Source organism: Exophiala dermatitidis (assembly GCF_000230625.1).
Source record: "Exophiala dermatitidis NIH/UT8656 unplaced genomic scaffold supercont1.5, whole genome shotgun sequence".
In the NCBI taxonomy this organism is placed as follows: domain Eukaryota; kingdom Fungi; phylum Ascomycota; class Eurotiomycetes; order Chaetothyriales; family Herpotrichiellaceae; genus Exophiala; species Exophiala dermatitidis.
In genome coordinates this window covers 2,973,235-2,998,946 of record NW_008751650.1, presented here as the reverse complement: position 1 = coordinate 2,998,946, position 25,712 = coordinate 2,973,235, and the positions used below count along the sequence as shown (strand labels likewise).

Sequence of the window (25,712 nt, the reverse complement as noted above, 5' to 3'; positions counted from 1 at the left end):
GTTCAGCCTTGTGCTCTATTAGACAGGTATACCTACCATCGACAGCACGCTTGCTGCGCACGCTTGCCGCCAGACTCATAAGCAAAGAAATAATGCCAGCGTTGGAGGTCTTTTCAAACATTCTCTGTTCACGTTTCTATTTGTACTCAACATTGGCCGCCCGGGAACCCCTTGATGCACCTGGGCAGCTTCAGAACAAGTCTGACTCTTACGTGGCGAGAGCACAGTCAGCCGTTCCGTGATTGAAATTCCCATATCGCTGTAAAGCTTGCTACATCGGCTTCTATGGCCAAGTCATCGTGAGTTTGGACGTATCATATGCTTCTAACTCGAACCAGACACAGCAAGTCTAAGGCAAGTTAGCACAGGTCCTGTTAAATAAAGACAGGGGATACTCACTTCATGAGATGGTCCATGAAAGTTTGCAGAGACACATCGTCGGTAAAGATGGTTTGCGCAGTTTGGGACACGCCTCCGTATCCTCCAGTAGCGTGGGTAGTTGAGGGGTTCAGCTTCGACAGAAGGAAACGAGCCTGGGAGCCGCCGGCGTCGCAAATAATGAACCGGGGCAGCGGGAAGCGGTCTTGTACCAACTCTCGGGCATCCTCTTTTGGAGCCTCCAGTAAGGCACGGAAGTTTTCATAGCCTTCTTGGTCTTGGTACCCAGCCTTGCGCCATTCTGCGATGGTCTCGCCGTGGTAGATGAGAATCTGGAAGAAAGTGTCGAGGAGAAGAATTGTGTTTGGTTGAATGGAGGCCGAATCGAGCAGCACCGGCTGGCCGCCTTCGTGCTCGAGACTGTACGAATCGAGGGTGGGCTGTATCATAATCAACGAGTCACCAACGTATTCGTGATTGAGAACATGTCTGTAGAAGGCAGTCTCATCAGGTGAATTGTTGAACACCTGCAAAAACTGCGATCTGCGCAAGTGAAACATGAACTGAGGATACAAGGTGAAGTTCTTGTCGAGGCGGAATGACGTCGGATCGTCTTTGCGGTAATCAGCAAACCTGGAACACAGTCGAATGAGCATGCGATCCACCCAACGCAGCACGTCTGGGCCGTCGTCGACCTCTGCCTTGAAGACCGCTATTCTTGCCATAAGAACAGCAGCTGCTTCTTGGTCAAAGGACTGTGCCAGGGCAGGGTCTCCGGCTGGGCCGCTCAGGTTCCGTGCGACAGTCGTGACACGTAGGTGATATTGGCCTGAAGAATGCTGATAGTAGGTCAGGAACTGCATCATTCCCCGTTGTGGACCTTGCTGCACGGGTGTAGGGCCCCCCTGGTTCGCCACTTCAAAATAGATACCATAGCTGGAAGTCGGATCGATGCCGCACATCTTCCACAGGGATGTGTTTCCGATTCCGCACTCTGTCTCACCCACGGAACTTGATTTCTTGTTCTGCGAGATGGCATGACCAATCAGACCTGTCACCTTGAGTTCTTTGGTCGTAATGGTTTCCAGCGAAGCGTTGAATCCCATAAGAAGATTGTCGTTGTCATCCTTGTCGAAGACTCGGACAAAGGACTGCTTGAATTGAGAAGAAGTGAAGCTGTCTGTCAAGACCATGTGGCCACCGGTAGAGTTTGCCAACCCCTTCATTTCGAGCAGACCAACTTGGTCAAGACATCCCACGTACAAATCGATGATATGCCCATTGTGAGCACTACGCTTCGCCAGGTTGTCGTAGAATTTGATGGCTTTCTTGAAGTACTTGACATTGTCGCGATCAATGTCATGATGCGATCGGATCGGCTCACGGAGTTCAGGGCCAACCACCATGCCAGGCCCTTCGGTGGCTGGTCCACCAGCGAAAAGCATAATCCTCGCTCCGGCATTCTGGAATGATGTTTCCAACAGACTGACTGCAATGCTCATCGCAACTCCAGTGCTTCGCAGCGGGCGGCGGTCGTTTGCAACAGGCCATGGATCTTTCTGCAATTGCTCGATGGCATTCGTGATTTGAAACTCGGCTTGTTGAACAGGGAGGAGGAAACGAGCTGCAGGGCCCATTGGTGGAGGAGGCCGGCCTTGCTGGGGCGGGATATTCGGCCTCAACCCCGGTGCTGAAAGACCAAGCATCTCTTGAACTTGCTTTGCGGCATAATCTTTGCTTCCTCTGAAGACATATGCTTTTTGACACTCAGTGTATCCGATTTCGTGGACAGCAACGTTGGTGCCAAATGTCACCAGTCCGACCAGCGCATTCGGAGGGAGCAATGACAGACTCATGACCAGCGTGTCCTTCAAAGCTTGCAAGCTGTCATCTTCGATTGCAGTATCAACCACGTAAACAAAAATGGGCGGAGCAGGCGCAGGCCGTGCGAGTTGGTATTCCACCGTGGTGTTCAGGCTGTGCATCTCCGGAGGCACGTTTTCTGCGCTGATGTCTCCATAGTGACGGGGTAGTTGGTTTCGCTGCAGACAGAATGGACAAATCCATATTTTTGCTCGTACATCAACATTGGCGAACGGATTCAGCACGGCTCGACACGGTGGCTTGCAGGTAACGGGCTCATATTGCAGAGTTGGTTTGTTAAGCTCCTGGTTCAAATATCAGCAAAACAATCCTCCTAGAGCACTTCAAACAACTTACCTTCAGAGGAGTCAGCATAACACTGAGGGGGACAACCAATCTGTTCGCTTCCTGATAGATGTCAGCTCCGCCATGTGCATGATCATGGAGTGGCTAACCATGCGCGAAGATGGTATGATGTTCCAACTGAGCCGGACGCCATCTCTATCCTCCACCTCTGCCCAGTTGTCCTTGATCGCATCGTATTGTGCTTGGTCCATCTTTACAATAATCTGGGTGTCACCTCCTTCAACAACGCATGCTGGGAACCCTCAGGACGAACTTTTGTGCGGCCGGGAACCGAGATATAGGATGAGGCTCCTTCCTATACCTGGAATACTGCGAGTCGAATTGACGTAGGTGCGCACAGTGGTCGCGTAAACAGATGTCGGGGTGATCAAATGCGCCGGGCCACTCTGGCAAGATGGACAGGGAGTTGAGGTAGAAATGCACAGTCCAACAAGGCGTAGTGTGTAGTAGTACTGCTAATGGCTGCGGTTGCGGCATCGGTCAGTATGGCTCGCCGTACCTTCCCTGCGAAAACGACACCAACCAACACGCTGCGGGCAACTTGTCCCCAAATTGAGAATCCCCTGGGTCACTGGGCCACCTTTACCTCTTCCAAAGCGCGACAACTTGAACCTTCTTGCAAAGACACAAGATCTGTCGCCTCTGGTGATCGGGCCCAGCAAAGACGGCATTCTTCCTTGTTATGATGAGCAATACGGATCACTGAGAACAAGCAGCTGAGCGGTTCAGAAACACGCCAACATGGCGTCCCCTTCAATGCTCACAAAGGTAAGTTGATCTCCCAGTCGATCTCCCAGTCGCCAATACCCCAGTACAGATATACTGACTGGTCTCGCAGTTCGAAAGCAAAAGCAGCCGAGCCAAGGGTTTAGCCTTCCATCCTAAACGACCATGGATTCTGGTCAGCTTGCATAGCAGCACCATCCAGTAAAGTGCACCGGGAACATTGGTCGCAACGTTGACTGACCACGCTCCTTAGGCTATGGGACTACCGGATGGGCACACTCATTGACAGATTCGAAGAGCATGACGGGCCAGTACGAGGTATTGACTTCCATAAGACGCAGCCGTTGTTTGTTTCGGGAGGGGACGACTACAAGATCAAGGTCTGGTCGTATCAAACTAGGCGTTGTCTCTTCACCCTCAATGGGCATCTGGACTACGTTCGGACGGTCTTCTTCCACCATGAGTTGCCATGGATTCTGTCAGCGTCGGACGACCAAACGATCCGGATCTGGAACTGGCAGAATCGGTCTCTAAGTATGTCCGTCGATGTGCTATGTTGGCTTCCACTGACAAATTTACAGTCTGCACCATGACGGGCCACAACCATTACGCCATGTGCGCACAATTCCATCCCAAAGAAGACCTCATTGTTTCCGCTTCGCTAGACCAATCCGTTCGAGTCTGGGACATCTCTGGGCTGCGCAAAAAACATTCTGCACCCACTTCGATGAGCTTCGAAGATCAAATGGCGCGTGCGAACCAACAACAGGCTGATATGTTTGGCAATACCGATGCGGTTGTCAAGTTTGTGCTAGAAGGGCACGACCGTGGTGTGAACTGGGTTGCGTTCCATCCGACATTACCGCTGATAGTATCTGCGGGTGATGATCGCCTGGTCAAGCTATGGAGAATGAGCGAGACAAAAGCATGGGAGGTGGACACATGCCGTGGACATTTCCAGAACGTGTCAGCATGTCTTTTCCATCCCCATCAAGACCTCATCTTGTCCGTCGGCGAAGACAAGACAATTCGTGTTTGGGATTTGAACAAACGAACCTCCGTCCAATCCTTCAAGCGAGAGAATGACCGCTTCTGGGTTATTGCGGCGCATCCAGAGATCAATTTGTTTGCTGCTGGGCACGACAATGGTGTTATGGTGTTCAAGCTGGAACGAGAACGACCAGCATGCTCCGTGTATCAAAATCAACTCTTCTATGTGACCAAGGACAAGCATGTCAGATCATACGACTTCACCAAGAACGTTGAATCGCCCTCGCTTTTGTCACTTAGGAAGTTTGGAAGCAATTGGGTGCCACCTCGGACACTTTCTTATAACCCCGCGGAGAGGTCTATCTTGGTTACGTCGCCAGCAGATAATGGGACATATGAGCTGATCTCTCTTCCTCGAGATGCAACGGGTGCCTCGGACCCAACCGATGTCAAACGAGGCTCAGGCAATGCTGCAGTTTTTGTCGCTCGGAACCGGTTTGCAGTGTTTACCGCTTCCACCCAACTGGTGGAGATCAAAGACTTAAGCAACTCCACTACGAAGTCCTTCAAGGCGCCTCCTGGCACCACCGATATCACCTACGGCGGCCCCGGCTGCCTGCTTCTCATCAACCCTACAAATGTTGTCCTTTATGACATCCAACAGAAGAAGCAGCTGGCGGAGCTAGGTGTGACCGGTGTCAAATATGTGTCATGGTCCAACGATGGACTCTATGCCGCATTGCTCAGTAAACACAATGTCACCATTGTCAACAAGTCCTTGGAGCAGGTGAGCACTTTGCATGAGACAATCCGAATCAAGAGCGCTACTTGGGACGACTCTGGGGTTCTTCTCTACTCCACCCTCAATCACATCAAGTACACTCTGCTCAATGGCGACAACGGCATTGTCCGGACACTCGATCAGACTGTCTACCTCGTCAAGGTCAAGGGCCGCAATGTCTACTGTCTCGATAGAGCTGCGAAACCAAGAGTTCTCAGCATTGATCCAACAGAGTACCGCTTTAAGCTGGCGCTCGTCAAACGCAACTACGAGGAAATGCTCCAGATCATCAAGACTTCAAGTCTTGTCGGACAAAGTATCATATCTTATCTGCAAAAGAAGGGGTATCCGGAGATTGCCCTGCAATTCGTGCAGGACCCGCAGACCCGGTTCGAACTAGCCATTGAATGCGGCAACCTTGAGGTGGCCACAGAGATGGCCAAAGAACTTGATCGCCCGAAAATTTGGGGGCGCTTGGGTGCTGAGGCTTTGATTCACGGCAACCACCAGACGGTCGAGATGGCATATCAGAAGCTTCGGAATTTCGACAAACTTTCCTTCCTGTATCTTTGCACCGGCGACGAGGAAAAGCTCTCCAGGATGTCTAAGATTGCTGAGCATCGCGGAGACTTCGTTTCAAGATTCCAGAATGCTCTTTATCTTGGCGACGTTGAGAGCAGGATCCAGATGTTCAAGGAGATTGAACTCTATCCACTTGCGTACCTTACCGCGAAATCGCATGGCCTGACTGAAGAATGCGCTTCGATACTCGAGCTCTGCGGATTGACCGAGGACCAAATATCAATGCCCGAGCCTGGTGATGGCCTTGCCAAACCCAAGGTCATCGTCCCGACTTTCAAAGCGAACTGGCCGGTCAAGGAGGCATCCCATTCCTCATTCGAAAAGGCTCTCCTGGGCGAAGTGGGCGTGGCAGTGGACGAGGACGCCAGTCCGGACCTGCTCAATGAAGACATTACTGCTGCCGCAGACGGTAACGAGCTAGCCGCAGAGGATGATGTCGATGCAGTCGAGGGCTGGGACATGGGAGACGATCTTGGCCTTGACACCGCCGGAAACGACTCTGACTTTGTCAACGTTGATAATCCCGATGTCCCAGTTGAAGCCGCTGGTCCTGGCACTTCTGAGGCGGACATGTGGGCACGAAACTCTCCGCTGGCTGCCGACCATGTTGCTGCTGGGTCCTTTGAAAGCGCCATGCAATTATTGAACCGCCAAGTTGGTGCTGTCAATTTCGAGCCTCTCAAGCCTAGATTCCTGGAGGTCTACCAAGCTTCCAAGACATACCTCCCTGCCAATGCCGGTTTACCCCCGATTGTGAACTATGTCCGCCGGACCCTCGACGAAACGGACAGCAGAAAACTGCTGCCGTACATTCCTCGAAGCCTCGATGCCCTCTCTACCGTCGACCTACAGGAAGGGTACACTGCAATGAGGACGAACAAGCTGGAGAGTGGGGTTGTCACGTTCCGGAATATCCTACAGTCTCTGCTGGTCAATGTCGTCAACTCGGAGGCTCAAGTGGACGAAGCCAAGGCTCTCATCGCAAAGGCTACGGAGTACACACTTGCCATGAGCATTGAACTGGAGCGACGTCAAATTGCTGCTGCTGGAGGCGATTCAGAAGACCAGCTGAAGCGACAGCTAGAACTGTCTGCCTACTTCACCATGCCCAAGCTGGACGTTTCTCATCGGCAGCTGGCTCTCATGGCAGCTATGAAATTGGCTTTTTCGCAAAAGCAGTATTCGAGCGCACTGTCTTTTGCCAACCGAGTTTTGGCAAATGGTGGTGCTCCTAAACTGGTCGAACAGGTTAGTACTACCATTATATTGTACCCGATACCTTACTAATCATTTTCACAGGCAAGAAAGGTCAAGCAACAAGCGGAGCGGTCCGGTGCCAGCGACAAAATCGACATCGAATACGATCAATTTGCAGATTTCGATGTGTGTGCAGCATCTCACACGCCGATATACAGCGGAACGCCGAGTGTGTCCTGCCCATTCACTGGAGCTAAGTACCATGTTCAATACAAAGGCGATGTCTGTCGGATTTGCAACGTGTGCGAGATTGGTGCACCGGCCAGCGGACTGAGGCTATGGGTGAAAGGACTCTGATAGCCAGGACGAGTCTATGATGATGAGGGCGTAGCATAGAGCTGTTTGGTACAAAAGGCTCGGTAGACAGTTTCCAAAAGAACATTGAGTTTACCTTGCTTTTAACTGTGGCGGACTCCTTCGATGTGTATTAAATATCACATCTGTTCTCCCACAGCCAACGTTCTTGGCCTGACTCCCCTATACTGCTGGTCACTTCCGGCGAGCATTTCAGGCTTCTCGTGCTTGCGAGGCTGTCTCGGCCTTGAACATCTTAGTAAGCACTGTTTTCCGGTAGACGCTGCCAAGCTTCGTAGATCATCCAAACCACCAAATATACTCCGGCAGGTATGTAGATTGGACTTCACCTCATCCAAAGTAGCAAGTGGGTTTTGCACTTTTTGTGGTGGAAACTATGATGCCATAGAACTCTGGATTCACCGTATGGCTACCTAGGTAGTCTGCAGCACCGCTGACTTGTACCGGATTGAATGCTCTCGATGGCAAGCCCCTGGGCCGGGGCCCAGTCGCAAACCCGATAATGTACCATCCTCCATGTCGTGAACTGACCGCCTTCGGCATCGTCTCCAACTATGCCAGAGTGAACCTGCTAAGAGACCAGTGCTAGCAAATCATGCTTTTCCACGGTGAGCCATCTGTTATGGTTTGCTCTCTGTCACTTCAAAAAGAAATACGTCAGGCCTTCGGTCAACGGAAGTGAAGTTTGCCGGAAGAGGAGGGAGGGGTGGTCGAGGCGAGGGCTGTGGGCGACGCCTGGCTTTTGGTCTGATGCGAGTGATTGCGGTCCTAGTGACGAGGACTCTTCAGTCAGGTGGTTGGCTGGTTTTGCGATGCTCGAGGGTCGAGCCTTGACAGAGCGAGTCAGCTGTCTCGGTGTGGACGTGTGGTTAAGGGAAAGTTATACTGGGTTGATCCACGTCCAGGGCAATGGCAGATGAGAACTTGAGTTGCAAGAGTCTTGCTTGAGATTGCTTTCGAAGCGGTAGGCTGATTGGGTTCATGTATCGAAGGTAGGAGGGGAACTTGAACAAGCGACGAGGCGGATCGTATCTGAGGAGCAATCGTCTTGAGAGGAGCCTGAAGTTGGAGCTGGAGGCATCCAGAGACGCAGATGATGGTCTGCTTGAACACAGGAGACTCGGACTGCGCTGCCGCGACCGAACAACTGCCTGTGCCAGTGGTGCGCAATAAATTTGACTGCGACCTTGACCTGTGATGCATCTTGCCTGCGCTTCACTTTTTGTCTTCACCATCATCCACTTCACTTCCAACCCCTGCTTCCCACAACTGGAATTCACTGCCTCTGTTTTCCTTTTCCCTTCTTCTTCGTCGCGACAACATTCCATCCCACAGCGTTTGATTCGCAACTTTGCAAGGCTATCTTCGACGCAACGATAGGTACTATTTCCCTCAACCCGCTTCTCTTGGTGGTAGAGAGATACCTAACTGACAGTTGAGAAGCAGGTAAGATTGCCACCGCCAGCCCTCTCTTACGATCATCATCCTCTATCCTCTCCTGCCTAGTTTCCCCTTTCCTCCCCTTTCGTTCCCTTTCGAAAGCGAGGCTTGTTGTGAGCAGTTGCAAGGTCGTCGCGCAGGCTTTCGCACCCTCTTCAACTCAACTCACTTCAAACTCGACATCTCAGCCGCCCATACTACCCACTTCTACAGATCGGCTTCAGAGCCATAGAATACTGACTGTGAGACTGTTGACTTAGTGCACGCATCATCATGAGCGACTGGCAGGCTGGAGCTCCGGGTAAGTTGAACTCATATCCTCTCTTCAACCCATGTTATCACGTCTTCTCTCAATGTATCCTCGCACATTTACAATGTTTCCGCCTCGAAATTGAATCCTTCAAGCCGCGCGGCCCTCTTGTAAAAGGCCTAGCTTATAAATCATCGAGGAGCATCGGTTATCTGTCTGAAACTTCCTTACTTTGAAATGCTCCGTCACCAAGTATAAATGCAGATCGACTAACAGTGCCTAGCTTCCGCCAATTGGGACCACGGTCAAGCCATGGAATCGACCGCTGATACCAACAACGATGCGGCTTTTGCTGCTGCGTTTGGTGGTCAAGATTCTGACATGGGAAATTCTGGTGCGATGGACAACGCATGTCGCAACTGTGGTCAAGAGGGCCACTTTGCCCGTGAGTGTCCGGAACCACGCAAGATGGGAGCTTGCTTCAACTGCGTACGTACATACTTACCCCCATTATGCGATCGAGACTAACATGGAGCAGGGCGAGGAGGGTCATGTATGCACAACAACCCAATGCGCCTCTATTTCGCTGACAACCTTCTTAGTCCAAGGCAGAATGCACCGCACCACGCAAGTTCAAGGGTGAATGTCGCAACTGTGGTGAAGAAGGTCATATGATCTCTGATTGCCCAACCTATGTCGAGAAATGCAAGAACTGCCAGCAGGAAGGTGAGAAATTTCGATGCATCCCGCCGCGGTCGAGTCTGCTAACGCGGGAATGGCACGACAGGTCACAATGCTATTGACTGCAAGAACCCAATGATGATGGACCGTCATGGAGTTGCCGACATGTCTGAGGCCGAGGCATGGGATTTGCTCAAACAGGCCAGCAACGAGAGAGACATCGGCGACTTCAAGGAAGCTGTTCAAATCCTGACCAAGGTTGCTCCTGACTACACCTACCCTCGCCTTGAGAAGGAGTTTCGCGATCGGGGTTTCAACATCTATCTCATCGCTCTGGTCTGGTCCCGCCTGTCACATTTCATCCCAACTCAGTCATGCTAACTTATATCACAGGAGAAGGACACTGGTGAAACCTGGACCAATGTCAACATCCAAGGCGAGACCGGTAAGAAGTACGTTGTCAGCTACTTCAAATCCGACAAACCTCAGCGTCCCACCTTGGCCAACAAATGGCCTGCTTCACCGGAAGAGAACATGGATCGCCTGGCCAATGCTGGCATTCCCCTCGATCGTGGTGTTGACCTATGTCGCAATTGCGAGAAGGTAGGCCACAAGACCAAGGATTGCCCCGAGGAGAAGATGGTCAGAGAGCAACTCATTGTCACTTGCTATCTCTGCGGAGAACAAGGACATCGTGTTCGCGACTGCACTCAGGAGCGCAAGAAACCTGGCCGAGCCTGTCGAATCTGCGAAGCCGAAGATCACATTGCCAAGGATTGCCCCAATCGCGAGAAGCAAACTTGCCGCAACTGTGGTGCAGAAGATCACATGGCTAGGGAATGTCCTGATCGCGAGAAGCGTACCTGCCGAAAGTGCGGCGAAGAGGATCACATCGCCAGAGAATGCCCTAATGCTCCCAAGCAAACCTGCAACATCTGCGATGCCGAGGATCACTTCGCTAAAGACTGCCCCAAGAAAGGCGAGCCGGGACTTCGTCCTCGTAGAGATTGGAGCCAGGTCGTTTGCAGCCTCTGGTAAGCCCAACCACAACATATCTGTCATCTGTCAGTGCTAATGGATCGGAACAGCGAGCAGAAAGGCCACGGTCGTGCCAGATGTCCTCAAGCGGAGGGAACAGCAGCCGCTAATGGAGAGACCGCGACCAATGGTAATGCTGGAGCCGGTGCTGGATGGGAAATTGCCGAGACTGCCACTGCCGGATCTGCACAAGGAGGTTGGGAACAAACTGGCGAGTCTCATGCTGCTCCAGCACCTACTGGCGGTTTTGCCTGGTAAGGTCAAGGTTCTGCAGGCTCGACAGATGGGCCGTTTGCTCCCGGCATTTAGTTTCATCATCATTCAGCCTGACCATACCAGTGCAGCAAGCCCCTTCGCCAAAAAGCCTCTGGTCCGCATCTTGCTCTCCTCTACCTACTGCAGGTGAATCGCCTGGTCAGTGGGGATCGATTTGTACGAACACACTACTAGGACACAGTCAAAAGAACAACTTTGTCCACAGCCCAAGCTGGTCAAGCATGAGAAAGCCCACCTTTGCCAGAAAACGGGCAAGCTATTGGCATTGAAAAGGAGTTGAGGAGTCAGTCGGCCACATGCTCGCAGAGGACACAGGTAGCAAGCAGACCACAGAAAATGTGAATTTCATCTCTTCTCCTCTCGTGTCTACGTCTACCCAGTGATCCAGGCAGATCGAAAACCTTGTTTGCAGTGTAGGCCGTAAAAGTAGTACCTAGTAACATCAAAAGTAGTACGAAACGAAAGCCAGCGCCTTGCCATAATAGCATCACCATCAATACCACCAGTCCTACCACAGCAACCTCTAACGCATCAACATGGTCATCGTCGTTACTGTAGCATCCACCACTTCGTCCTAATGTAACAGGTCATAAATCGTAACTTCATAAGCATCTTTGCTCCATATGGTCATCCAACCAGCCAGCCAGCACCGAGAAAGCGAAAAAAGGGCCGTGATGTAAAACGCCTTTGGAGGGTCAACTACTCTGCCCCAAGTCACATCGTCGAACACTTTTTGTCAGAAAAGGCGACTGAGGTAAACATTGAACACACATGCGTACACTCCGGGTGCACACAAACACACTTCAATTCCTCACACGCATACATAGAAGTAGGGAGAGGAGAGTGGGCGTGAAACAAAATTCCATCACCATCACCACTTACCGACCTCCGGCACCTAGTATCATTGCACCGCCGTCTTCTTCCCCCCACTAGCAACCCCCTGTCTCTGTCTCTGCCTCTTCTCAATCGGCAACATATGATACCCCCTAAGATGTTCAACAAGGTGATCCCTACGCGTGAACCCATTGGTCCCTCTGCGATCGCAGTTCCGGACCTCGCAGTCCATATAGGTCGCGCGATGGCGGGACTTGATGTGTCTCTTGATATCGGCTTGGCGGGTGAAGAAGCGGGTTGGAGCCCCGTTGGCGTCGCAGCAGTCGATGTGGACGCAGTGTTGACGGCTGACTAGGTTTCTTCTGGGGCAACAAAAGTATGAGTTAGAAACCGTTACTTCGCGCCACGAGCACCAGAAAACCGGAACGGGCGGGAGGAATCTCTGCCTCTCTCGCGCTCCCTCTCTCTCACCTCTTTGCCTGAGACACAGGCTGTGGGCCATTCGGCAAAGTTATCAGCACAGGCATATTCATACTGTCGGTCTCGTTTCGTGCTCGATAGATACAGGTATAAAACGGGGGAGCTGGATAGTGCTGCTGCTGCTGCAGCATCTCCGCCGTCTCCGTCTCCGTCTTTGGCTTCAGCTGCATCTCCGCCGTCTCCATCTCCGTCTTTGGCTTCAGCTCCGGCTCCGCTTCCAGCTTTGGGTCGATGTGTGGCGTTGTTCGGTATTGGATGGTTGCGGACGACGACTCCACTGTTGTTGCGTGACATGACCATACTAGACTGCTGGGGGGATATGAAGCAGAAGCATATTCCGCCGGTTTGCAAGCGCCGGTGTCATGGTCATGATCATGATCATAGCCTGGCTGGTTGATTGGAGGTGAAGTAAAGTAGGAACATGCGTAGCTGGTTTCACCTGTATCGTACATCCGTAGACTGGTGGGGTTCGAAGGGCAAGGATAAAGGGATGCTTGGTTTATTTCCTGTGGCGGCGTTGTCAAAGCCAAGGTATGATGTGGGTAGAAATTGCCCGTGTAGTATTGAGGAGTGACTTGTCCGGGTAAGTCTGGGCCGACATCGTCAGGAGCTGATTTCAACGCCGCCGTCAACGGTGTGTAATATGGAAGTCGCGGTGTTTGCTCGCCGGTATAGTCACTGTAAGGCGGCGTTGAGGCCGCCTGGAAGTCGCTAGTTGCATCCTGACACCAGGACTGATCTGATAACATGGGGATGCAAGCCAAGCCGAAGGCTCTCGACAACAATGCAGAAGTTTTGTCGATGGCGTGGGTTTCTTCTAATGCTTACATGATAAATAAGTCTTAGGCTCGAGGGGAGAATCGTATGAAGTCAAAGGGCTGATAGAGGCGGCTGGAGGTTGAGAGATATGGGCCTGGAATATAGCACTGACACACACTCGCACCGTCATTCGATGTTCAAGCCCTGGCTCGGACGAATAATGTCCATGAATGAGAAGGTGGGCTGTGATGGCCAATGAACAGGTGCCATGCACACTAGAACCTGAGTGGTACCGGCAGTGAGGAAGACGGATACATCCTGGCCACCGGTGGTCACGGCCAGAAGAGGCGGTATCTACCCTTCAGAGCAATGCTAGGTCCAATGGAAACCGTCGAGCAGAAGGCTGGAATGCATGACCAAACATCACATGGGATGTGGAATCGATGAGGAACTGACAACCAGAGGACGGAGGATGAAGCCAACGGATGGTGCGTTGTGCAAAACCAAAGCGGGCTGCATCCGAAGGGAATGTCGTTTCCCCCATACATCCCACGTGTGGATGTGTTAAGCCGACTGCGTAGGAATGAAAGCCAGGGAGACCCACCGATGCATAGACCAATCAGTACCAGGTTGTAGGGCGAGGCTACTTACAAGGCTCATATTGCCAAAGCGAACACCAGCAGGCACGGTCCTACCCACTATGATTCGCGGCCCCCAATAGATTTGCAGGCCGTTCTCCAGGACGGACGACTGCAGTCGCTCCTAAATGAAAGTTCACGGATGCAAACAAAGAGAAAACACTTCGAGTTGGTAACACGGTGGTAAGGGCAGTGATCGGTCAAGCCCAAAGGAGAATCTGCCGGTGTGGAGATGCTGTCCTCCTGGGTAGCCGTAACACCAAACAGTGACGACGAACATCAGTAGTGCTCACCAGAGTACAGACCAGCAACCCTCGAGGGTGTCCCAATAATGGTCGAGGACCCTGGCAGTGTCTGCAAGTCGATGAGAAACCCTGGAAATTGTTCTGCAAGGTTGCCTTTTCACCAGGCAGAAGGCGCGCACACTTGTGGAAAATGAAAATGGAAGCAAGGAGGCCGCATGCAAGGGCAGAACACGCGCGGAGGCTGAGAAGTAGACGAACCAGTAACAAAGAGGCGATGCCGACAGCAATACCTTGCATCGCGATCTGATTGGTGTTAGTCGAACCATGCCAGGGAGACCTACCCAGCCTGGTTGCCTTTTCGAACCAACAACCAGCACAGCCCCCTCGAACTTGCTCTGCTTCCTTTCTTCTTCGACATCCCGGTGTGGACAGCCGAGCTGGTAAGTTCTGGGACATCCGTGGCAGCAAAAAGTGAGGCGAATGTTAGGCTGCCCATGCCACGCGCAAAAAGAGACGTTAGTCAAACCGAAGCGTGCAACGTGGGCTCCGGATCACATCGCATCGCACCAAACAGGCTCTGCAGAAGCCAAGCAAACCCAAAAGCGGATATGCAACCCGCGTCGTGAATAAGGTACACAAGAAAATCGCAAGATAAGGCTTTGGAGATTGAGAACGGAGCTCTGTTGAGGGAGGACTCTGACATCTGGAGTTTGACAGGGTCGGAGAGGGAGAACTCTCTCCGTGTCTGCGTAGAGAAATAACATTGCATACACCGGGAGTTGTGGTCCAGTGTGCCGTGGTCAAAACTAGTCTACAGGTCGTCTTCGAGGAATTTGTACAGAAACTTGAAGTCCGCCTTTCGCCGATTCATCCTGCCAATGTATTAGAATAACGGACTCGGATCCTCGCAGGTGTAGCGATTTCACTCACCAAGTACTCTCGTAATCGAAGAAACGATACGTCCCTTGTTCGTACTCCTCTGTAATTTGCTTGGGCTCTTCGTGCCGTTGAAACCATGTCTGGTATTGCTTGTGGAACCGCCAACTTTGATTCTTCAAGGCGCGCGCCGCCAGCCACTGCTGGTAGGTATTTTGCCGGTAGTAAAAGATGTAAAACAAGGTGTCGGTTTCCAGTCTCTGGTTGTCGTACAGGGCTGGATCGTCGAATATCGGCAGGACGTCCTGGGGGTAGTGAGCGGGGGTGTTGTATTTGAAGGTCGGGCGGCAATGTTGAGGCCGGTCGCTGTCCGATGGTTCGGGACAGGTCTCCTGTGAAGCCTGCAGCAATCTAGCCAACTGTGAGGGTGGCTGAGCAGCTCGACTCTTGGTCGTTTCGAACGAGTCGAGGAGGTCTTGTAGACCCGGGGGCAGATGATAGATTGACTCCACTCCCGAAGGGTCGTCACGTGCATCACCGTTTGTCGTTGGCAATTCGTCCGCTATCACGGGTATTCGGACTGCCTCGGATTTATCCATTGCGGGAGTCGGTGGAATGCTACTAGGCACACTTTGAGCTGGAGCACCACTGGTCGAACTTAGTGTAGGAGATTTGGAGTGATTCGATTGTTCAGGCGGCGTGGGGCCGTCCGTGGTTACCGAAGCAGGTGCAGGTGAGGCTGTCTTTTCAATGGGTTGCGCCGATACAGGGACCGGAGAACTCGTGCTGGATGCTTTAGCAGGAGCGGGCAAGCCATGGGATGCAGTGACTGAGTTTGTGCCGACCGGAGGAGGGAGGGGAGCAATACCGACGCCGGTCTTGTCGCTGGCCGCGGCGGCGGCGGCTGCTGAGGCATATTTCAGGGTCTCGCCAGGAGGCCGATTGGGAATCGGTGCAGGCTTCATCGTCGTGTCTTTGGGGATTGAGGGTGGGGGCGGCATGGTATTCAGAGTTGCAAGTGCTGGCAGAGGTGACCTGAGTTGGGTAGATGGTCTTCGGGCGGGAGGGTGTTCGACTTTCGTCTTCTTGACCGGGGCAGGGGCTGATTCTGGTTCAGCCTCCTCCTGGACAGACTGTGCATCTTGCGACGAGATGCGATCCATCTCGTTGGCCAGGCCGAATTGTGCTTCTTCGCCATCGAGATTGAGATCATCATAGATGCCTTCGTACGCATCGGCGTCAAAGTCCGGATCCTTGCCTTCTTTGACAACTTCTTCAATCTCACTCTTGATGGCAGCCACGGAATCGTTTTCAACATTGCCATTCTGCAAAGATCGCAGGAGTAGTTGGAGCCGAGATTCGTGCCATTTGTATGTTTCAGTCATCGTCTCGATCTCCGCTAGCCGAGTGGCCTTGGTGTTGTCCTTCTGCTTCTTCTTGAGGGCTGACTGCAGAGTATTCGCTTCCGGCTCCAGCTCTTCGGTCAGTATCCGGTTGATTTCATCCAGCTGCTCTGATAAGAAGTCGCAGAGTTCCTCTCGTTCCTTCTCCTTCGGGTCTTGCTTGATGTTCTGAGACAGCCCTTCTTTGGAGAAAGCCTTCGTCTTCATCTCCTTCTCCACCGCTTTGAAGATTTCCATACACTGCAATTTCCGTCAGTCGGCGAAAAAGGAGTGCCATCAAAATTCTTACTTTCTCTATCCGCTTCCGCTGTTCGAGTAATGCACTCTTATCTTTGATCTCATTGCCCGCTGCCCAAGTCTTTATCTGGTCTCGGGACCGTTGTAGCTTTTTGATCTCTTTCTTGAGGTTGTCCTCCAACTTGTCCTTCTGCGCGGCATTCTGTGAAGAGTAGATCTTCTCGTAGATGGCCTCAAAGGCCTGGATGCCTTCGTCAACCTTCTTGAAGGTCTTGTCGATCTCTTGTTGGGTCTTCCGCGACGCCATGGCTGTCGCATACAACACTGTATTCGCAGTTAAGGGCGTAGGATCATGAAGCTGCGGTCTGAGGGTTCAATGGAGAGGCGGAGAGATGGCTGAACTTGGTTATCACTATGAAACCATTGGCATTGCCCGGCTGTCGCGCGCCTCGATGGCCGCGATGCCAATTAACAGCGGTCACTTTATCGACCACACTAACCTATTTGGGAGAAGGAGCTTGGCGAGTCACCTGCCGCCGTGACAATCATGTGAGAGTCATGTGACAAAAAATTGCGGCACCGAAAGTTAAACTCCACCGTAAATTGATGATTCCTGCGGAGTACTAGCCCACTGGCAGCATTTCAGCACTACTAATAGTCGCTACAAGACTGGCAGTTGAAACCAGAACACGCAAACAGCATCAATTCCAAGCGGTTTCAAGCTCTTGGGACCGTCCGAACTCCGTTCGCTTTAGGGCGTGTTAGAGTGTGACGTTTGTTCCATTAGAAACCAAAAGAGTCGCTAGAGATGAAAGCCATATTGCAGCGGGTGCTATCAAGCTCCGTGACCGTCAACGACCAAGTCGTTTCGGCGATCGGAAAAGGAGTGCTCGTTCTTGCTGCGATTGGCCCCAATGACACGAAGAAAGACGCCGAGTCGATGGCCTCGAAAATCCTGAAGATCAAGTTGTGGCCGGACGAGAGCGGCGGCAATTGGAAGAAAAGCGTGCAGGACATTGATGGTGAAGTCCTTTGCGTCTCCCAGTTCACCCTGTTGGCCTCGACAAAGAAGGGCAACAAACCAGACTTCCATGGCGCTGCCAAACCAGAAGTTGCAAAGGAACTTTACGACTATTTCCTGTCACGAGTTCGCGAGCTGTATGGCGCCGACAAGGTCAAAGACGGCGTCTTCCAGGCTATGATGCAGGTCAGCCTCGTCAATGATGGACCAGTAAGTCAGCCAGTGGTTTCCTCTTTTCGTATAATACGGTTGGCAGTAGCAAGGTGTTTAACTCGAACAGGTTACTTTGGAGATTGATACAAATCCTGCAAAGAAAGAATCTGCCACGAGCACTAAGACGAATACCCCGTCATCGGCATCGACACCCGCACAGCAGGATTGAGCCAAATATCATTACTGTTACTGACCACAAATGTGGAATTCGAAAGGCAATGCATCGGGAAGTATTGCTGTTGTTGCGCGCCAACCTGGAGAAGCCCCCCAGCTGGTCGCTTGCTATCTTGAACCCCAACGCTCAACTCCGCCAGAATCGATAGTCGTGACACTCGAGCTCAGCGGTGTTCAACGCAAGGTTTCGGGCATCACTATTCCCGTACGTAACATGGACTTTCAGCTCAAGAACAGCGGGGTTAGTTATGACCTTGTGGCCGTTCATCCAGCAAGCGGAGCTGCCTGTCCTGGACTAAGCGACCCAGCTACCTCGGCCATCATTGGTGGCCGCCGTGAGGAGCCTTATCTCATCCAACGCCCACACCAGCTACTACCGTACAGTACCTGACAACTTTATCAACTCCGGCAAAACCAACACCCAGTTGCCAGAGACAACTCCTCGTGGTCAGGGCCAAGGCCCCTATCACGGGTTTTTGAGGGGTAGGCGTAGCCGGCCATGCCCCGCAAAGACCGTAAACAAAATGATATAAGGATGCCTTTGGACTGAATGGACCTGGCACACGTCTACCTTTGACCAGGCGACAGCTCAGTTCTAAAAGGTAGTATCTCGTCAATAGCGATACAAAGTTCCACCTACCTAGGTTTTCATCAATCAAACAGCCCGCCCCAAACGGAAAGCTCTCTCTCTATAAAAGAAACCATGCCTGGACCTATCCGAACCGCCTTGAAAGTCGACCTCGACAAGCCGGCTAAGGACCAGCCATATCTGCACGTAAGGATTTAGTCGGCAGTACCCTTCAACAGCCATATTGACTGACAGTCGAATAGAACAGATGGCACCCTGACGGTACGTCGGGTTTCCGACATGTCGGCCCATCATCATCTCGCTAAGATGCCATTGTCTGTTCTAGTCCCCTTCTGCGGCACGATCAAGAACGGCGAAACCGTCAAGATCGAATGTCTCGACTGGACCGGCGGGCAAATCAAGAACAACGACAGCGCCGACGACGTGAAAAACGTCGACCTGACCCAGGTGCACTACCTGTCCGGCCCATTCGAGATCGAGACGGCCGAACCAGGCGACGTGCTCCTCGTGGAGATCCAGGACGTCCAACCGTTCCAAGACCACCCATGGGGATTCACGGGCGTGTTCCACAAGGACAACGGAGGCGGGTTCTTGGACGAGCTGTATCCTGAAGCGTAAGCCACCTGAACCTCTTTTCGGCCCCCCGTTCCCTCTCCTCCAGGACACAGCCCCATGTACTCACCTGTACTACAGCGCCAAGGCAATCTGGGACTTTGAAGGCATCTTCTGCTCCTCGCGCCACATTCCCGGCGTGCGGTTCGCGGGCCTAATCCACCCAGGCATCCTCGGCTGTGCGCCATCGCACGAGATCCTAGCGGAATGGAACAAGCGGGAAGCGGAGCTGATTTCGACAAGCTCCCTCAAGCGGGTGGTCGCGCAACCCCCGGAACCCAAGAGCGTGCACGCGGGCTCTGCGGATGAAGCGACAAAAGCCAAAGTCGGGAAAGAAGGCGCGCGCACCATCCCCGGCCGACCCGAACACGGCGGGAACTGCGACATCAAGAACCTGTCGCGCGGGAGCAAGGTTTATCTACCTGTGCATGTCAAGGGGGCAAAGTTTTCCGTTGGAGACTTGCACTTTTCTCGTACGGACACTCTTTTCCTCACCCTGGCTCCGCCTGTTATTTACTAATTCCCTGTTCTAGAGGGTGATGGCGAAATCTCCTTCTGCGGCGCCATCGAAATCGCCGGCGTCATCACCATCAAATTCGAGGTCATCAAGGACGGCCAGGCCAAGCTCGGCATGGTCGGAGGCAAATCGCCCCTCTACATCCCCGGCCCGGTCCAGCCGCAGTTCAGCCCTGGCCGCATGTTGTATTTCGAGGGCTTCAGCGTCGACGAGCACGGCAAGCAGCACTACATGGACGCCACTGTCGCTTACCGCCAGTCCTGCATCCGGGTCATCGAGTACCTCAGGCGCTTCGGGTACAGTGACTATCAGATCTACCTTATGCTGAGCTGTATTCCTATCGAGGGCCATGTGGCGGGAATCGTTGATGTAAGTACAATAAGTCCACATGTCATTTTCCCCAGTCGACCTTACAGTTGTACTATTCACTATATCCCCGGGGTTTCTGATTTGACTGGTATAGATTCCCAATGCTTGTACCACCATCGGCTTACCGATGGATATCTTCTCCTTCGATATCTCGCCCTCGGCTGAGGCCAAGAAGATGGATCTCGGGGCTTGCGCAATGGCAAGCAAGTAGGAGGACTCTTCCAGTGCAACACGAGCCAGTACACGACAGGACAGGACAAACAGTAATATTTTTGGCGGTCAGATTGGACGTTCTGCTTATCGTAAATTCGGTGAGGTCAGGGAGACTAGTAGTCCCAATGCTCTACTGCCTGCTTCCCGGGCCCGAATGGATCCGTAACAACAATTGATCATTTTCTTACTTGACTTTTGCTCTTGGGATTCTCAACGTCATGTTGAGTTCGGCGGCGCTGCAGTGACAAAACCGCCCCTATCGGGTGTCTGGATTTGGAAGAATGATCGACGATGTATTGATCCCAGCGCGCCGCAACAATCCAATGACAATATCAACAAACCGAGCCCAGATAAGATGTCTTTACCCGTTGCGCTTGCGTAAGTCGTACATATTGATTCATCGTGTTCCATTATATGCTTCCTTGTGTAGCCAGTGCTCTTGATTGAAGAAGAGCCGCCCCAAAAAACATGCTTAATCGACGCAGCCCCAGAACATGACCGACAACATCTACCGGTGTCTTTGCCGTCTTACAGGCCACGAGGCCGTGGCTGAAGCACAAGCCTTGTGGACATAGCATCATCCTGATGTAGCTCTTCAATCGCTCGCTTGTCTGCTGTCCTGCCCAAGAATGAAACCTCCTTGTCAGCAACGTTCCTAGGCGTATCCCACAATCTAAAGTCTAGGCAGCCGCTCCCAGGCGAACCCAGTCAGCATTGTTGTTGAGGCATGGTCGGCGCCAGCGGAGTATCAATCAGGACTGTCCAGCTTGGCCGGAAATAGGGACACCCAACCTCTTACGAACAGCAGGTTCAATTAACAGCACATCGTCCTCTCCAGAGATAGGGACACAATGTTACCCAGCAGGAGTGAGCTCCCACGATGCGGCAACACGGACATCACCCAGGGGAGTGCCGAAATGCAGGGGCCATTTCATAGCATGTCCTTTGATCAGCACACGCAAGCCGGGATTTATCCCAGTCAGGGTGGCTTTGGGATCAGCAAATCCCTTCTGGTGTTGCGCGGGAAGAAGCCAGGATGAGCCATCATCACTGAGAACGACGACAAAACGACCACTGCGGTCCTTTATCACTCTCTGGATGACAAAAATCATTCCTGCGGCTGGGCCGGCCTGTGACTCCTGCGCAGCAACGTTGAGGACCCAACTCCGGACTATGTCTGCGCTGCCGCCAGGTATGTAGTCTGGCTTGCCTTTCCGCTTGGACGGAGAGAAGACTTCGGGTATTACCGCACCACTTCCGACCGAACGTGGCTCAGCGTCCTCTGCAACTGACCTGAAGACAACCCTAGGCAAGGATGGAGTCCCGGCTGACGCTGCTGGCCCAGGCCTAAACCGTGTCGACTTGTTGGTCTCGTTCGGTCCATGAGTAGTAGCGGCGACGTCATCCTCCTCCTCTAAGCCTGAGTTCCATCCGATCAAGCCCTCGTCTTCATGCTGATCATTCGCGGGACGTTCGGCCAACTCCGGGGAAGACGAGATGGTGATTGTCTCGCCGAGCTGGGTTTCAGAATGTGAAACTTTGCGTCGTTTGGTCACCGGCGTAGAAATCTTATTTCGGGAATGCAAAGGTGATATTCTCCCAAGATCATCATCCTCGGGCTCGATGGAATCCTGCGGAGGCAGGGAGACACGAAACGTGGGCACGCTCGGAGTGACGAGATCATCATCATCAAAGGTCGTTTGGATATCATCCTTTTCTTTACGAACGACGGAATGGAAACGAGGAGTCGCGTAAAACGGAGAAGTCGACCCACTTGGCTGCGGATGCGAAGACTGGAAGGCGTGCTTGCGGGCTGAGGCAATGCTGGGTGGGTTGGCACTGCTGGAAGAGAGAGGGAGGAAACGTCGGGTAGAGGCAGGAGTCTGCAACCTGGTCAATGCCAACCCCAACTTACCAGGACTTGAAGATGAGCAATACTTTGTCAGCCTGAGGCATTGTCCATGTCTACCGCGTAGCCACAAGCAGCTACCGCGGAGGGCGTGATGGTGGTTTCTGCGTGATTTGGGTGAGAACGAAGGTTGGTTGTAGTCAGCTCAGTTCGACTACTGAGTATATAATATAGTGCCAGTGTAGTATGGATGAAGTGTTGAACTTGAAGCATTGCCCCAAACATCCGATAAGGTATCTTTCTGGAGAGTCGATACATGAAATGAAATGAGCCTTACTGCCCCGGAAAACCTGCCAGTGAGTGTCTAACAATATTGCTAGCGTGAACTGAGCACTAACGCAGTTTGATTCCCCCATAAAGATTTGTTGCAGGTTGCAGGCGCCTGTCAAGGCGACAAAGGTATTTCTGCACGAGTGCTCCTACATAGGTACCGTATCTATGAAGTACAGTACTTCAAGCTTCGACATGGTTCACACCTGAGGACCGCGTTTGTTTCATGAGCATCGACATTACCACGCCGCAAGCACGGCCCCGACCCTGCTATCAATAGCCCACGTTGGATCGGACGCTCGCCTGTGGAGGATCACCCTCGACAGGCTCCTCGCATCAGATGAACGATAGACGAAGCGGAACTAGAGACGGCAAGCGGGGAGGGCGCGGAGTATCAAATCGCATTCTCGTAAAAGTAGTAGTGGGAGTAGGTCAGCCTTGTCTGTTGCATAGAATTTGGACCTGAAGATCACAATCGGCCATTTACATAATGAGATGGGCAAAAGTACCAGTGACAACGCGTCGACATGGCGCCTTGAGCAAGGGTGGTGGCATCATAAAGTCCCCGAAGGTCCCAGCGACACCAAGGAAAGTGTTCGCACCACAGGACTGTACAGCGTTGTAACATGAGCTCGGACTATTGACTTTCTTCTTTGCTACCTAGGCGCCTACATTGTAGGTATGATGTATGCGGCACACGACTACAACACTTGGATACCAGCTTTGGCTCCAGCTGGCGAACACAAGCGACCCTGGATGACATCGCGGCCGATATGACGCCCTTGAGAGCTCCATCCGAAGCTGATCTGCCGTGAAGGGCGCCGGGGTGGCGCTGGTTGTCCAACCAGGCGCAGCGGGAGCAATCCTCTAGGTCTACCTAAGCCCTTGTTGGCTTCGTCGCACCAACATAACCTGGGGCCTGAACGATGGTGCAATATCTTACCAGTGAAAAGATCCCCATGCCAAAAGCAACTTTGACCAGCAACCCAGACAATCCTTATCTACTGTCTGCATGGATGGCGCTCTGTCCTACGTCGTGGGCTCGTACCGATTCGATGTCAGCTGTGGGGGTGGGAGGCTTCTGGATCAGTGTGCCCCATCAAAGTGCAACAGTAAGATCCATGGATCGCGTTGGATTTCACATTTATATACTTCGCGAACTGCAACTCTGTTGTTCAGCCTGAGCATTCCTTTCTTTTCACCCCTTCGTTCCCACCCGCCGAAATTGTGCCCTCTTCGCTCTACTACCATGGCGGATGATAAGCAAGTGCTTGATCGAAAGGATAACTTGGACGACTATCGCAATCGACTTGGGAGCGAGATCGCTGTTGGGTACGATGACGACAGTGCAATCCCCAAGGGCTCGACTGATCCAGTCTACGAGGCCAAGGCCAGAGTGTTGAATCGCGCCATCCAAGATATTGGAATGGGATGGTATCAATGGCAGCTGTTCATTGTCGTTGGGTTCGGCTGGGCGAGTGATAACTTGTGGCCCATTGTGACCTCGCTGATTTTCACCCCGATCACCAACGAATTCGGTCCGTCCAGGCCTCCTCTACTGACGCTGAGCCAGAACATTGGACTTCTGGCGGGTGCGGTCTTTTGGGGGTTCGGCTGCGATATCTTTGGCCGCCGATGGGCGTTCAATATGACCCTGGGGATAACGAGCGTCTTCGGCATGATTGCCGCAAGCTCTCCCAATTTCGCCGCTATTGGGTGCTTTGCTGCGCTGTGGTCCTTTGGCGTTGGAGGCAATCTACCAGTGGACTCGGCCATCTTTCTTGAATTCTTGCCTGGGTCTCATCAATATCTCCTGACCATCTTGTCCATTGACTGGGCCTTTGCTCAGCTCATCGCCACACTCGTCGCTTGGCCTTTGCTTGGGAATCTGACCTGCCAGGAAGGAGAGGCGTGCACCCGATCCAAGAACATGGGCTGGCGGTACTTTATGATTACCATGGGAGGACTTGCCCTGATCATGTTCTTCATCCGGTTCGTGCTCTTCACCATCTACGAAAGCCCCAAGTTCCTCATGGGCAAAGGTCGGGACGACGAAGCAGTAAGAGTGGTGCACGAGGTGGCGCGACGGAATGGCAAGACGACGCCCCTGACAATCGAGGACTTGAAGGCCTGCGAACTTCTCGCCGAAGGAGGTGTCTCTGGACATCAACAGACCAGCGCCGCGGCGGCATTGAAGCGACGCTTGGAGAAGGTCAATCTTACGCATGTCCGAGCATTGTTCTCGACCAAGAAACTGGCCTTGAGCACATCTATCATAATTGTCATCTGGGCGTTCATTGGACTGGGATATCGTAAGTTGCACACCCCTTTTCTTGCTTTGTTGCCCTGTTTCTGTGCATCCTTCTCTTCAGAGCTTCTTCTCCTAGAAGTGTCATATATTCCAGCTAACTTGAAAATTTCATACAGCTCTCTACAACGCCTTCATTCCGTACCTGCAAGCAGTCAAAGGTGCTCAATTCGGCGACAGCAGCACCTACATAACCTACCGCAACCAGGTTATCATTGCCGTGCTGGGGATTCCCGGTGCTCTCCTTGGCGGCGCATTGGTTGAGGTCCGTCGGTTCGGCCGCCGCGGTACTTTATCCGTCTCGACTGTTCTAACCGGCGTTTTCCTGTACTGCTCGACCACTGCCACCACGTCGAACTCGTTGCTGGGCTGGAATTGCGCATTCAACTTTACCTCTAATGTCATGTATGCCGTCCTTTACGGCTATACGCCCGAGTGCTTCTTCACCAAGGACCGCGGGACTGGGAACGCACTTACTGCGACCGCCAACCGCATCTTTGGAATCATGGCCCCCATCATCGCCATGTTTGCGAATTTGAAGACCACCGCTCCCGTCTACACGAGTGGAGCCTTGTTCATTGCTGCTGGACTGTTGGTGCTTCTTTTGCCTTTCGAAAGTCAGGGCAAGGCCAGTCTATGAAGAGGAGACGGTCTTGATTCTGCCGCAATGTTCGTTCGCCGCACTCTTTAATGGGCTTATGACAGTCGAGGGAATGGGGAGAAGGGGAAAGCAGGCTATTTATTCCAGCAGGACGGACATTATATTGGATTCTCGTATCATGGTCTCAAAATGGATACGAGGCACTGGCATCCAAACTACTCCTATTATTATAGGCGCAAAGATAACGGACTACTACGACTACGAGCTTTGATCAGCCGTGGAAAAGCAAAGCCGTACTCATTAATGACTTGGTGCTCTGGGCCGTGCTGGGCTCGGTAGGGATCTTTGCGGGACCGGCAGCAATCATTGATGAGACAGATGATATGACCAGCTCCGGCCCCCGTGGCAGATCGATAGAGAATTCAATTAACCCCCGTGCATGATATTCTACTGCTGCTCCGCCTGCCTCGCCTTGTAATTCAATTTATCCTTTCGTAGGTT

The 25,712-nt window shown here is 52.5% G+C and overlaps 9 protein-coding genes across 9 annotated transcripts; 5 read left to right on the top strand and 4 right to left on the bottom strand.

Moving 5' to 3' along the window:
- Nucleotides 1-395: 395 nt before the first annotated feature.
- Nucleotides 396-2,798, bottom strand: HMPREF1120_06633 (protein transporter SEC23; the record flags this gene model as incomplete). The annotated part of the gene is made up of 4 exons (XM_009160841.1): nt 396-2,420; nt 2,460-2,546; nt 2,599-2,649; nt 2,697-2,798. 4 exons carry the CDS (start codon nt 2,796-2,798, stop codon nt 396-398), a joined length of 2,265 nt encoding a protein of 754 aa, XP_009159089.1.
- Nucleotides 2,799-3,169: 371 nt separating this feature from the next.
- On the top strand, nt 3,170-7,443 carry HMPREF1120_06632 (coatomer protein complex, subunit alpha (xenin)). The gene is made up of 5 exons (XM_009160840.1): nt 3,170-3,375; nt 3,446-3,534; nt 3,587-3,867; nt 3,915-6,934; nt 6,986-7,443. The coding sequence occupies exons 1-5, from the start codon at nt 3,349-3,351 to the stop codon at nt 7,238-7,240; spliced, it is 3,672 nt and encodes a 1,223-aa protein (XP_009159088.1). The 5' UTR covers nt 3,170-3,348; the 3' UTR covers nt 7,241-7,443.
- Nucleotides 7,444-9,260: 1,817 nt separating this feature from the next.
- Nucleotides 9,261-10,925, top strand: HMPREF1120_06631 (cellular nucleic acid-binding protein; the record flags this gene model as incomplete). Its single annotated transcript, XM_009160839.1, has 6 exons — nt 9,261-9,437; nt 9,487-9,501; nt 9,551-9,674; nt 9,736-9,965; nt 10,023-10,663; nt 10,718-10,925. The coding sequence occupies 6 exons, from the start codon at nt 9,261-9,263 to the stop codon at nt 10,923-10,925; spliced, it is 1,395 nt and encodes a 464-aa protein (XP_009159087.1).
- Nucleotides 10,926-12,170: 1,245 nt separating this feature from the next.
- Nucleotides 12,171-12,551, bottom strand: HMPREF1120_06630 (uncharacterized protein; the record flags this gene model as incomplete). Its single annotated transcript, XM_009160838.1, has 1 exon — nt 12,171-12,551. The coding sequence occupies one exon, from the start codon at nt 12,549-12,551 to the stop codon at nt 12,171-12,173; it is 381 nt and encodes a 126-aa protein (XP_009159086.1).
- Nucleotides 12,552-14,710: 2,159 nt separating this feature from the next.
- Nucleotides 14,711-16,722, bottom strand: HMPREF1120_06629 (uncharacterized protein; the record flags this gene model as incomplete). The annotated part of the gene is made up of 3 exons (XM_009160837.1): nt 14,711-14,771; nt 14,830-16,418; nt 16,468-16,722. The coding sequence occupies 3 exons, from the start codon at nt 16,720-16,722 to the stop codon at nt 14,711-14,713; spliced, it is 1,905 nt and encodes a 634-aa protein (XP_009159085.1).
- A 501-nt stretch (nt 16,723-17,223) lies between these two features.
- On the top strand, nt 17,224-17,818 carry HMPREF1120_06628 (D-tyrosyl-tRNA(Tyr) deacylase; the record flags this gene model as incomplete). Its single annotated transcript, XM_009160836.1, has 2 exons — nt 17,224-17,646; nt 17,717-17,818. The coding sequence occupies 2 exons, from the start codon at nt 17,224-17,226 to the stop codon at nt 17,816-17,818; spliced, it is 525 nt and encodes a 174-aa protein (XP_009159084.1).
- Nucleotides 17,819-18,526: 708 nt separating this feature from the next.
- HMPREF1120_06627 (formamidase) lies at nt 18,527-20,121 on the top strand (the record flags this gene model as incomplete). Its single annotated transcript, XM_009160835.1, has 6 exons — nt 18,527-18,598; nt 18,655-18,673; nt 18,738-19,026; nt 19,106-19,497; nt 19,558-19,910; nt 20,005-20,121. The coding sequence occupies 6 exons, from the start codon at nt 18,527-18,529 to the stop codon at nt 20,119-20,121; spliced, it is 1,242 nt and encodes a 413-aa protein (XP_009159083.1).
- An 856-nt stretch (nt 20,122-20,977) lies between these two features.
- On the bottom strand, nt 20,978-22,079 carry HMPREF1120_06626 (uncharacterized protein; the record flags this gene model as incomplete). Its single annotated transcript, XM_009160834.1, has 2 exons — nt 20,978-21,965; nt 22,039-22,079. The coding sequence occupies 2 exons, from the start codon at nt 22,077-22,079 to the stop codon at nt 20,978-20,980; spliced, it is 1,029 nt and encodes a 342-aa protein (XP_009159082.1).
- Nucleotides 22,080-22,916: 837 nt separating this feature from the next.
- On the top strand, nt 22,917-25,696 carry HMPREF1120_06625 (MFS transporter, metabolite:H+ symporter). The gene is made up of 2 exons (XM_009160833.1): nt 22,917-24,614; nt 24,730-25,696. Exons 1-2 carry the CDS (start codon nt 23,315-23,317, stop codon nt 25,248-25,250), a joined length of 1,821 nt encoding a protein of 606 aa, XP_009159081.1. The 5' UTR covers nt 22,917-23,314; the 3' UTR covers nt 25,251-25,696.
- Nucleotides 25,697-25,712: the final 16 nt, after the last annotated feature.

Coding starts and splice junctions, on each gene's coding strand:
- HMPREF1120_06625 (XM_009160833.1), top strand. CDS start 23,315: ATGGATGGCGCTCTGTCCTACGTCGTGGGCTCGTACCGATTCGATGTC. Junction 24,615..24,729: donor GTTCATTGGACTGGGATATC/GTAAGTTGCACA, acceptor AATTTCATACAG/CTCTCTACAACGCCTTCATT.
- HMPREF1120_06632 (XM_009160840.1), top strand. CDS start 3,349: ATGGCGTCCCCTTCAATGCTCACAAAG. Junction 3,376..3,445: donor CCCCTTCAATGCTCACAAAG/GTAAGTTGATCT, acceptor CTGGTCTCGCAG/TTCGAAAGCAAAAGCAGCCG. Junction 3,535..3,586: donor TTGCATAGCAGCACCATCCA/GTAAAGTGCACC, acceptor CACGCTCCTTAG/GCTATGGGACTACCGGATGG.